Source organism: Mus caroli, chromosome 8 (genome assembly GCF_900094665.2).
Source record: "Mus caroli chromosome 8, CAROLI_EIJ_v1.1, whole genome shotgun sequence".
Lineage (NCBI taxonomy): Eukaryota > Metazoa > Chordata > Mammalia > Rodentia > Muridae > Mus > Mus caroli.
In genome coordinates this window covers 20,315,261-20,327,566 of record NC_034577.1, presented here as the reverse complement: position 1 = coordinate 20,327,566, position 12,306 = coordinate 20,315,261, and the positions used below count along the sequence as shown (strand labels likewise).

Genomic DNA, 12,306 nt, shown 5'->3' with positions numbered 1-12,306 from the left:
GGCTGGTAGTCTCGGTTCTATAAGAGAGCAGCCTGAGCAAGCCAGGGGAAGCAAGCCAGTAATGAACATCCCTCCATGGCCTCTGCACCAGCTCCTGCTTCCTGACCTGCTTGAGTTCCAGTCCTGACTTCCTTTGGTGATGAACAGCAATGTGGAACTGTAAGCTGAATAAACCCTTTCCTCCCCAACTTGCTTCTTGGTTTGTGCAGGAGTAGAAACCCTGACTAAGACAGGTAGGAAGGATTTAAGGGAGAAGAAACTGATCAGAATATATTGTATGAAAAAAAATTCTCAGTTTAAAAAAAGAACTGGAAAAATGTCTTGTTTTGTATTTTTTATTTTAAGTTCATGCAACCATTGAAACACATCAATCTGATCGCACAATCCATCTCCCAGACTCTTCTTATATCTGGCTCAAAACCAACACTCAGAATCAACAGCCTCGGGGATTGTTTCATTGATGTTCGGGGATTTCAACAAGTTCTCTTTGAATTCAGTAAATGTATCTCTAGATCTTCTTACCACCAACACGCTATTCAGTTCATCAGTGAACAAAGACAAAACCCGTCTCACAGAATAGAGAAACGGCTTGGTATTTAAGAGTATTTACTGTTTTTCTACAGGACCCAAATTCAATTCCCAGCACCCCTATCAGGCAGCTACACGAAACTCCCGTTCTAGGCGACCCAATGACCTCTTCTGCAGTCTGTGGACTCTCCACTCATCTGACACACACACAGGCACAGAGATAATCATTTAAGAAGAGCTTGGTAGCACACAATTTAAATTCCAGCACTTGGGAAGTAGAAAGGGGTAGATCTCAGTGAGTTCAAATCTAGCCAGCTCTACACACAGTTTTAGGGCAGCCAGGGATACACAGCAAAGATCTTGCCTCATGTATATTTTTTAATCTATGTTTTATCTAATGGGATCAGGAGCACACAGCAGCTGTGGCTGCCAGCACACAGAAATGACAGGGAAGTAGGAAGGGAGTGGTTGGGGAAAAGTATGGGGTCAGCAGGAGTCGGAGGATAAAAGAGGGTAGTGGGGGTCAATGTGCTTTAATGCATTGTAAACACACATTTAATTATACATAAAAAATAGCTATGTTTCTTAAACACCCCAGGACCTGCACATGCAAGGATCAGCTCATTTTCATTGCTTAATATGCCCTGAGTGGTTTACACATATTATAGAATTCTCTATAATACCTCAAGAGGGCCTTATAAATCTCCTTTGCTGTCATATGAAATCCAATTTATAAAAATCAGTTTATAGCCGGGCGTGGTGGCACACGCCTTTAATCCCAGCACTTGGGAGGCAGAGGCAGGCAGATTTCTGAGTTCGAGGCCAGCCTGGTCTACAGAGTGAATTCCAGGCTAGCCAGGGCTATACAGAGAAACCCTGTCTCAAAAAAAACCCCAAAAAACAAAAACAACAAAAAAGTCAGTACACATGGGCTGGAGAGATGGCTCAGTGGTTAAAAACACTGACTGCTCTTCCAGAGGTCCTGAGTTCAATTCCCAGCAACCACATGGTGGTTCACAACCATCTGAAATGAGATCTGATGCCCTCTTCTGGTGTGTCTGAAGACAGCTACAGCAACAGTGTACTCACATATATAAAATAAATAAATCTTTAAAAAAGAAAAATTCAGCACACAGTAGGTTGAATTTGGAGAGCGAATCCCAAGCCTGACTACCCTCCTCAAGGTTGGAACAGAAAGCACCCTAGCCTGTCTATGATCTGTTCCCAGCTGACATTTTCCGGCCCAAGATGACTCCCCAACTCTGCTCTGCCCTGTATCCCTCAAAGGCTGAGAGCACTGACCTGACAGACCAGGCTTAACCCAAAAGAGACTAGAAAGGATCAGTTCACACAGACTGTGGCACTGAAGACAGTTGAGAAGAGTATGGACACCAAGGGACAAGAGATGGCTGCCACTTAGATGCTATGATTGACCAAGATTGGCCTGTGGCCCTCCTCTATGCCGACTTGGCCCACCAGCATCCATTGAAAAATCCTGGAAAATTAAAAATGATGTGCAGCCGGGCAGTGGTGGCATACACGCCTTTAATCCCAACACTTGGGAGGCAGAGGCAGGCGGATTTCTGAGTTCGAAGCCAGCCTGGTCTACAGAGTGAGTTCCAGGACAGCCAGGGCTATACAGAAAAACCCTGTATCGAAAAATCAAAAAAACAAAACAAACAACAACAACAACAACAAAAACAAAGAATATTCCATTCAAATTCTATTGGAACTGCAAGACATTCAATAAAACAAAAAACAAACAAACAAAACAAAACAAAAAACCACAAAAAACAAACAAACCCAAACCCATAAATGTAGGTTTTGACATGTCCTTTTTAGTTGTTCAGCAAACAATTAAGGACATTGAAAATACATAATGCCCTTGCTACCTATGTCAGGCAGGAGAGCTGGCCCAGGAGCAAGAGATCGGGAGTATTGGCCATGTCCCTCACCAGCTGCAATACTGGAAATAGCAGGGCCCTGCCCCTCACCTGGGCAGCAGGACAGAGTTGGCCTTGGCATTGGAGATGATGCTGGTGAGCCAGCCCCAAGATCGTGAGAGTTGGCGGGCTGACCTCTCAGGCCCAGATCCAGGGCTTTGAATCAGCTCACCCCAACATCTACCCCATCAATGAACTGCTGGAGTGCATGAAGGGACCGGTCCTACAGATCCCATGACTTGGGGCAACATCTGGATCTCTGAGAGGAGTCTCCGTGAGGATCCAGTATTGAGAGTGTAGCAGAAGCCAGAGGCCTCGTACCAGACTAAAAGTCATTGCAATGAACATTTGCAGCCAAAGAAGAGTGGGCACAAGGACACACTGAGACACACACACCACAGCTTCCACAACAAGATTTTTTTTTCTTTGTTGTGAGGAAGATTGCAAGGATGGGGTGGATATGAGGGGAGGGGGAGATGAATGAGATTCTTTGTGGGGTACATGATCCACAAAGAACCAATACAAAATTTAAGAAAAAATACATATAACCCAATAAGTATTGCATGGGTATCAAACAACACATATTCTTTCAAAATCCAATAAATGGTCGTAAAAGTTGATTGTGTACTAGAGGGAATGACATATTTCTCATATCTTCTACTAACAGTCACCCTTGGACTACAACCGTTTTTAGAAAACAAGAAAAATTAGCCACTTACTCTAAGCCCCTCTTCTCTATGGGAAAATTGAAGGTTACAATAGATGTTTTTCTAGTACTTATGTCCAGGCGTTCATCTATCTGCAAAGCACAAAATGTACACAACTCTGTACTAATGAAGCGTTCATTCCAGCAGAGAAGCCAGCAGTATGTATAAACTCTAATAATGTTGCTCACTTAGAGAAAAGCGAAGCAGAATGATGACGAGGGAGTCCTACATGCAGGGCTTGATGTAGCTAAGACCACCACGGAAGAGAAGATGCCTGCTGGTGTGGTTAATACGGAGAGGACTAAGATCACATTCCTGGCTATGGTCCATCAGCACCAGAACGGTGAAAGTGTACTCACCAACACTTGCCCCACGACGGTCTGTGCAGAAAGCAGCATTTCGATGCGCTCACGAAATACTCCATGAAAGTAAAGTTTCCTCAAAGGATTAGCCTCGATTCTACGTGATGAGAATAGTTCCTGTGAGGGGGAAAAGAGAATGGGCAGAGTGAGCTCATGAGAAACTAGTTGGCTTCGGGTTGAGGGAGGTGCTTCAGGTTGAGGGAGGAGCTTCAGTTTGAGGGAGGAGCTTCAGGGTGAGGGAGGTGCTTATCATGCTATTAATCAGAAATCCTATCTCGCTCAACCCAGGAAATTAATACTATGAATATGAAGCAGTCAACTAAAGAGATTTCTAAATGCTACAAACTCTACACAAACACATTGAGCACACACACATACACACACGTGCACACACATCCATGTGCACACATGTGTGCACAGAGAGAGAGAGAATGTCCATCATATCCTTTAACCCATAATTTCAGAATTCTTTCACCAATAGTTTTATGATTTAAAGTCTTGTTTTTAAAGTTTTATTTATTTTTAATTTATATAAATAAATGTGCATTTGGCCTGAATGTATGTCTGTGTATCATGTACATGCCCGGTGCCTAGGGAAGCCAAGAGAGGGCATCCCTTGGAACTGGAAGTGCAGATGGCTGTGAATCATCACGTGGGTCCTGGCAATTGAACCCAGGACCTCTGGAAGGGCTGCCAGTACTCTTAACCACTGAGCCTTGCCTCCAACCCTGCTTAAAGTCTTTAAAGTAGAACAGTTACAGAGTAAACTGGCTTATCAGTAAAGTCTATAAACTTCAATACTAGGTAGTCTCAAATACAGGAATATAAAGACCGATTTGCTAATAACATTAACCTTTTGCTCTTATTTCAGACTACTTGCTTTATGCCACTTTAACATTTAAGACATATTTAAGCAAAATCCACATATTAATTATGAAACACAAGCAAAAAGTATTCTATTACAAAACAAACAAACAAAAAAAACTATTATGATCTATTCCAGGAGGAAACAAAGTCTAAGAAGTAAAAAATTGAAATGAACTATAGAGGGCTTAATAACATTCTTCCACTGAGCCAATTGTGGTGGCATATACTTTTAATCCCAGCAATCAGGAGGCAAAAGCAAATGGCAAATGAGTTAAGAGGCCAGTCTGGTCTACACAGTTAAGAGGCCAGCCTGGTCTACATATCGAGTTCCAGGCCATCCAGGGCTACACAGAGAAATCCTGTCTCTAAACAAAGGAACAAACAACAAAAAATAGAACAATTGTGTGGAATTGGAGAGACATTGTTTCAGACTTTTAATATGTCATCCTCATAAAACATCATCTGTCCCCATTATCATTTGCCAGCGATCAACATCAACCTTTGCAGAACTAGTTACACGACAGGAAATACCTACCACATGTGTGTGGCTGATGTTGGTAACTCATAAGAGCAGTGTATACATAGGACACACATGAATTGTGTGGAAAGTATATTCAAAGGCAAGGCTGAGTTGATGTCTTGTGCCTTTGTGGCTCCCTTATAGTAGTTAACAAAACCCTTTCCTTCTGAAGCAGAATCTTTTGTAGCCCAGGCTGATCACAAGCTCACATTGGCGATAATCTCTCTTTTGTAGCTCTGGCTGTCCTGGAACACGCTACGTAGACTATTATGGTCTTCTCTAAGAACACACATACACACACATACACACATATGTAAATTATATATGTAATTTATTTATAGTAGATTATTTATACACTACATATACATTCTCTCTCTCTCTCTCTCTCTCTCTCTCTCTCTCTCTCTCTCTCTCTCTGTATAGTATCTCCTCAATCCATGTAGCCTAGGATGGCCTGAAACTCACATTAATCCTCCTGCCTCAAGTGCTGGGATTAATCCATAAAGTACCACACTTGACCTTAACTGTCTTTTTAAGATTTGAAGCAGGTTTGTAGTCAATGTACATGGAAGGTTTTGTTTTTGTTTTGTTTTGTTCTTTTTTCAGAACAGAGACTCTGGTACATCCATCCTCATACATGGTCAACAAGCTTTGCCAATCTTCACACACGGGTGTCCCAGACAAGGAAACTGACCAAGACTCCTCTTGGCCCCTTGACGTATTTCCAACTTCTTGAGCTTTTCAAGGCTATTCTGAAAAGGAATAAGATGATGAGTCCCCCGAAGAAAGTTGCCAAGGAGGAAAGAATGAACGCTGCCTGGATTTCGATTGTACATGACGTTTCCGTCAACTCCTTCTGATTTAAACTGTCTAGCAATGTTTGAGACATCTTGAGACAGACACTGTTGGGCTAATCTATGACGTCATGGTCACCCGGCAACAGTCCCAGGAGGCACACTTCCTTGTGTTACATCACCTCAGGATCTGATGGGAAAGCCAATGAGAGGCTCAGGGATCAAGAGTCCCTTAACCACTCGGGGAAAACTTATTGACTGCAGTCAACTGACAGAGAATGCGAGGGACCACCAGAGGTGGTCAGTAGATAAATATTCTGAACGCCCTCATTGCTTCATGTGAGACCTTGAGGAGTTCTACTCTCTGGGGCATTGACTAGCCACTGGCTGCCTTTTGGCTTGTTTAGTCAAGCAACTTCAAACTTTCTTTTTGGTGACACGAGTGCAGCAATCTCAGAGATAATAGTATATGCTCTTGAGAATTTCAGAAAAAAAAAAAAAAAGAAATCCTTAATGATTTGGATTTTTGTTTATTCTTTTGAAAAATTGTGGATAAACAGAGTAAATTCATCTAAATATCTAAGGTACTGCATGAAGACTGGTTAGTAATATTGAAATATATTTGTAAAATTGTACTGAAACAATGAAGGAGTAGAACCTGGGTGTTCTGGACACATATGTTGTCACTTGCACACACCTATACACATGGTGACTATGAAATGGTAGGTGTGATTGGATGATAATTGACAACTTAAATATGTATAGTTAAGAGCACTGAAAATATATACATTTCAAAGAATCACTTATGTTTTTAAACTATATATATTTTGGGAGATATATTTTTGTTTATCTTTTAAGTGAGAATGGCTCATGGTAGAGTATGGGTGTTATATAAGCACTTCTACTGTAATGTAATGTGATTGGTCACTTGATACCATCCAACTGGCCCCTCATCTATTCCTTATCTCTGCCCAGTCAGTAAAACCTCTGGTTCAACAAACACGGATCAGAAAGCGACAACTCCCCTCTAAGTCTCTCTTTCAAAGCTGTAAGAAATGTCAGACCTTATCATTTGTTTGAGGTAGAATTTTTGTCTAGGGTGGCGAGCCTGTCTCACCCTTGTCCTAGAGGATCAGACGTCAGGAACACACGTGCTCCCCAGGAGCCCAGCCTGACCGCTTTGTGTAACACACTATTTCCTGGAGACAGAGAAGTCATTTCCTGGACTGCTATTGCAGTTCTGTCTGTTGCCCAAGCTTTTCTGTCACTTCTACTACAACCCTCCAGTGGGCTCTGGGCAGCATTGTCCTTATAAGTGGGAGGAGCTCTGAGCACCTGTCACCAAGCAAGGTCTAAAGAGTCTCCTTCACTTTATAGTCAGTAAATGTCAAACGCAATGATTTTCTCTCTCTCTTTTTTTCTTTTCCCGAGACAGGGTTTCTCTGTATAGCCCTGGCTGTCCTGGAACTCACTTTGTAGACCAGGCTGGCCTGGAACTCAGAAATCCGCCTGCCTCTGCCTCCCAAGTGCTGGGATTAAAGGCGTGCACCCCCACCTCCTGGCAGCATTCCATGTTTTAAAGAGCATATTTAAAACTAAATATAAGAAAAGATGTTATGCTAAGTGTGGTGCACTGTGTGGTCCAGAATTCTAGATACTGAGGTTAGAGGATCATAAATTTGAAGCCAGCTTGAGATACATAGTGAGACCCTGTTTCTAAAAAGGAAGCAGGGGGCAGAGATGAAAAGAGAGGAGAGGAGGGGAGGGGAAGGGAGAGGGGAGGCAGGTGAGGGGAGAAGGGAGAGGGGAGGAGAGGACAAGAGAGGTTGGGGAAGAGGGATCTTTTTTTCTTTTTTTCTTTTGTGCACTGTGTATTCAGATTCTGATTACTGAGACAGTTGCAGGTCAACTGTCTCCGGTCTCAATGATATGCAAAAGTTGTTTTTCGTCACTTCTGATTGGTTAATACATAGCTGGTCAGCCAATAGCTGGCAGGAGAGGGGGAGGCGGGACTTCCCATTCCAGTGAGGCGGGTTTGGGTGGAAAGAAGGAAGAAGGGAGGTTACTGGAGAAAGTCGCCAAGGAGTCGCCATTGAGACACGGATGAAGGAGGAGGTCAGGATGAGACCAAGATGGCAGGTAACGCCACAGTGGCTGGGAAGTGACTGGGAAGTAGGCCAGGCCAGCATAGTCAGGTTAGAATAGATCAGAATCTGCCCGCCTATAGTGCAAGAACCTTATTGAAAAATGGAAAGGTCTCTATCATTTGGGAACAAGAGCCGGCGTAGAAAAGCCCTGTACTTTTACAAAAGAGAAAAGAGAGTAGAGAAAATTAAAAGAGAGCCGGTAAGAGGGCTTGATGCCAAGGTCAAACACTTGAATTCAACCCCTAGATCCATACAGTGGGAAGATATCAAGGGCTGCGAATTGTCTTCTGACCGCCATGCTTGCGCCCTCCCCCCCAAGCCCCCAGCACGCACATACGCATTTGCACATGCATGCAAATGCATAAGAAATAAATGTGATAATTTTAAGAAAGGAATTAAGATGAAGTCCCATGAAATGAAATGATTCAGCAGGTCAAGGGCCTGCCAGCAAACCCGAGGACCTGGGTTTAGTACTGAAGAGCCAGTTCCTAAACATTGTTCTCGGGCCTCCACATTTGCAACATGACTCTCTCTCTTCTCTCTCTCTCTCTCTCTCTCTCTCTCTCTCTCTCTCTCTGTTCTCGGGCCTCCCCATTTGCAACATGGCGCTCTCTCTCTTTCTCTCTCTCTCTCTCACACAATTAGTTCATTTAAAATGTAATTTATTTAAAAAAAGAAAATGTTACAGTCCGAGATTGGTAGTAATACACCATGAAAACCAAGATCCAGCCAACCACAAAAGTTTCTTTTTTCAAAAAGGTGATAGCTGATATATAAAAAGCTGATAGCTGATATATAAAAAGGTGATAGCTGATATATCAGGGAGCTGGGTTCAGGATTGAAACCATGTCAGTGGGGGACAAGACAAAGCAACTATTTTTTTTTTTAATTCTTTACTCTCCCCTTACAGTCCAGCGGCTAACCCCCTCCAGTCCGCGCCCCCTCCCCCAGAGGATGTCCCCAACCCACCAGACCTTCCCACTCCCTGGGGCCTTAAGTCTCTCGAGGGTTAGGTGAGCCTTCTCTCACTGAGGCCAGACCAGTCAGTCCTCAGCTGTATATGTGTCAGGGGCCTCATCAGCTGGTGTATGCTGTCTGGTTGGTGGCTCAGTGTCCGTTTCTGGGGTCCAGGCTAGTTGAGACTGCTGGTCTTCCTATAGGGTTGTCCTCCTCCTCCTCAGCTTCTTCCACCTTTCCCCTAATTCAACCCCAGGGCTCCCCAGCTGAAGACAGAACAACTTTTTAAAGAAAAACAAAAAACAAAAACCCCCACAAAAAAACCAAAACAAACCAAAATAAAAAACCCCACAGACTAGGACGGGTAGGGCAACCAATCCGATATTGTATGTTTCGAACTCTCTTTCACACCTGGCATCTTAAATCTGTTGCCACCTGATTTAAATACCCTCATATGGCTTCCCTGATAACTTGGCCTGGATCGAGACCAGTCAGTCAGAGCCTCTTTAGCAGTTACTGGTTTTCAGTCCTGCCTGGGTGCTAAGCAAGAAAGCACAGGATGAGATATTGTGGTCTAAGTTCATACGGGGCACCTGGAGACAAAAGCCATTTCTGCGAATTTAGCTGATTCTTAAGAATTCAGCCGGGCTGGTGAGATGGCTCAGTGGGTAAGAGCACCCGACTGCTCTTCCAAAGGTCTGAAGTTCAAATCCCAGCAACTACACGGTGGCTCACAACCATCCATGGTGGCTCACAACCATCCATAATGAGATCTGATGCCCTCTTCTGGTGGGTCTGAAGACAGCTACAGTGTACTTACATAAATAAATAAATAAAAAAAAAAAAAAAAAAAAAAAAAAAGCAGCCTGTGTACAAGATGGAGACGATATAAGATGGGGTCTCTGAGCTAAAGGGGCCACTAATAGAAAAGATGCCGGTAAGTATTGCAGCCCCTTTCAAAATGGAGAAAGAAAAGAGGGGAGGAGAGGTAATGAAGAGTCGTTTACAGAGCTGGAGGAATGACTCTGGACCTACGTTTGGCTCTGGACCTACGTTTGGTTCCCAGCACCCACATCAGGTGGCTCATGCAACCACCTACAACTCCAGCTCCAAGGCATTCAGTTCCTATGGCCTTCGAAGCCTGTGCTTCTCTCTCTCTCTCTCTCTCTCTCTCTCTCTCTCACACACACACACTCACACTCTCGAAGTCTGTGCTTATCACACGCACGTGCACACACGCACACATTTGATTCTGGGATCAAGCATGTGTCCACATGTGAACATACACATATGTAGGGAGGCTTGTAGCTATTTGGAAAATAAGGTCAGACATCATTTATTCAGACTGTGTCTGCTTACGTTGTCATAATTATAGTAATTGCCATTTTTTCCACTTCCTTGACTTTCACCATTTAATATTTTCAACCGTATGTCGTCTGGGCATCATTTTCCATTTTCTTTCAGATAACTAAGCCATTTTTCTCCTTGATATTCTGCTCACCAGTACATACTGTCACATGGGGCTGGTGAGGAGGCTTAGAGTCTGGGGTACTTGCCACCAAGCGGACCCACAGGAGAGAACTGCTTTCCAAAGGTATCCTCTGACTTCCAAGTGTGCGCTGGAAGTGGGGCACACTTTTTATCCCAGCCCTTGGGAGGCAGGTGCAGGCATATCTCTCTGGATTCCAAGCCAACTTGGTCTACAGAATGGGTTCGAGGCCAACCAGAGCTACACAGTAAGACCCTGTCTAGATAAAGAAGGGAGGGAGGAGCTATTGCCAATATTACTGGCTACTCTCCAGAACTTGATGGCAGGACACTTTTGCTGCAGATACTGTTTACGTCAGAGACCATGGGGCTATGAAGCTGGTGCTGACTTAGAAATTTTGTTTCTCCTTGCTGGCTTGCCTGCTGCTGCAATGTATAATGTAAGCTCTCAAAGAGAAAAGTGACCCTGAGTCATATGCAGCCGTGAACCCTGAGCTACAGGAATGACTAGCCTGGCGAGACATGCTCAGTAGTACCGTAGTGGCATGAGCATCCTGGGGAAACCAGTCACTTTTCCCATTGATTCCTCTTCTGCAAGATGAGACCCAGTCCTGGTACGGTTGACGTCAGGACAAGAACCTGTGACTAGACACGTCATCTGCCACTGGAGAGAACTTCCTACTTTTAGTCTGCTAAATGGACATAGTATTAAACCAGCTCCTAGTGACGTTCCATTGCAGAGGCCGTGAGTTCAAAGCCAACATACTCTACGAAGGAAGCTCTACAGTAAGGCCCTGTCTCAAAACAAAATTTGCCCCTTGCTCAATATAAAGTTGAGCAACTGCTCAGTCCTGGGCAAATTGAGATCATTGGTCACCTGTGTGCCACCTTTGTGTGTTCCTGCCACATGGCCTCCTCTCAGTGGGAACATAGGAAGTCCTCCATTCTGCAGGCCTCTGTGGTGTGCTGTCTCTGTTCTCTCTGACGAGTGCATGGTTCTAGGACCTGTCATCTTTCACGTCTCCACCTCCTCAGGTCTGGGCGCCTCCTCCTGACCACCCTACGGAAGCCAAATCCCAGAAGCTGGTCCGATGGTCTTTTATGGCATCCTGACCCTTCTCTGTGGGTTTTTCACTTGTTCGCTTGGTGGAAGATTGATAGTGGTGTTTTCTTTGAGACAGGCCTCGTAGCCCAGGCTGGCTTTCACTTTCTGAACCTCCTGCTTCCACCTCAGGACCTCTCTCTGTCCCACTCCATGGTACTTTCAAATATGATAGTTGCTTGTTTTGTGTTCTCCTCTAAGTCTGTGTGCTCTACAAACACATTGTATCCTGCTTGGTTTACTCGGCACTAAGCACCCAGTATCTTAACACTGCACCTGGCAATCAAGTTAATCATTATTTGGTGATTGGATGTGTAAATTACAGATCCTTAGAACTATGAATGAAGTATGAATCTACGTAGACTCCAGTTGTTTACACTCCTCTATTCCATATTTCACTTTTCTCACTGCAAACTGTCAAGTGGGTAATACTCTACATTCATGGATGTGTGCCACAGTTGTGTGTGTGTGTGTCTGTGTGCACGCATGAGTGCATGTATACCTGTTGCCGTCGAGTGCTATTTAAAGTGTAATTAGCCATGCTGCTAGTTTCAAATTTGATAACGGTTCCTGAAGTTATTGAGTTACTTTGTCACGGAGGCAACCCAACTTTTGGAGACTGGGAGGTGGATAATTTCTCAGCAATATTATATTCTACGTCTACTAAGGAAGTTCTCTGGTTGTGCTTGAAGAGCTGATAAAAATGAAAAGCGGCAGATAGTCTTGTGACTACCTACTAAAGACAGACTCTTTGTCAGATGGGTGTGGGTCACGTGTGCAGGTGTGCTCCCCTTTAAGACTTAAAAAGCAAACCAGCTTTTAAGATGACACAAGCGAGCCTGGCGTGCTGGCACATGCCTTTAATCCCAGCACTCGGGAGGCAGAGGCAGG

The 12,306-nt window shown here is 44.1% G+C and overlaps 2 protein-coding genes across 2 annotated transcripts in view; one reads left to right on the top strand and one right to left on the bottom strand.

Annotated features, from left to right (window-relative positions):
• Window positions 1-5,821, bottom strand: part of Kcnu1 (potassium calcium-activated channel subfamily U member 1) — an 88,868-nt gene extending 83,047 nt beyond the window's left edge. Inside the window, exons 1-2 of the mRNA XM_021170242.1 lie at window positions 5,622-5,821; window positions 3,538-3,657 (exon numbers count right to left, since the gene is read on the bottom strand). Of these exons, the coding sequence (XP_021025901.1) occupies window positions 3,538-3,657; window positions 5,622-5,816 (315 nt within the window). The 5' untranslated portion in view covers window positions 5,817-5,821. The remainder of the gene's footprint in view (window positions 1-3,537; window positions 3,658-5,621) is intronic.
• A 1,971-nt stretch (window positions 5,822-7,792) lies between these two features.
• Ash2l (ASH2 like, histone lysine methyltransferase complex subunit) overlaps window positions 7,793-12,306 on the top strand; it is a 33,019-nt gene continuing 28,505 nt past the window's right edge. The window contains exon 1 of the mRNA XM_029480806.1: window positions 7,793-7,860. The gene's annotated coding sequence lies outside the window, so the exon portion shown is untranslated. The remainder of the gene's footprint in view (window positions 7,861-12,306) is intronic.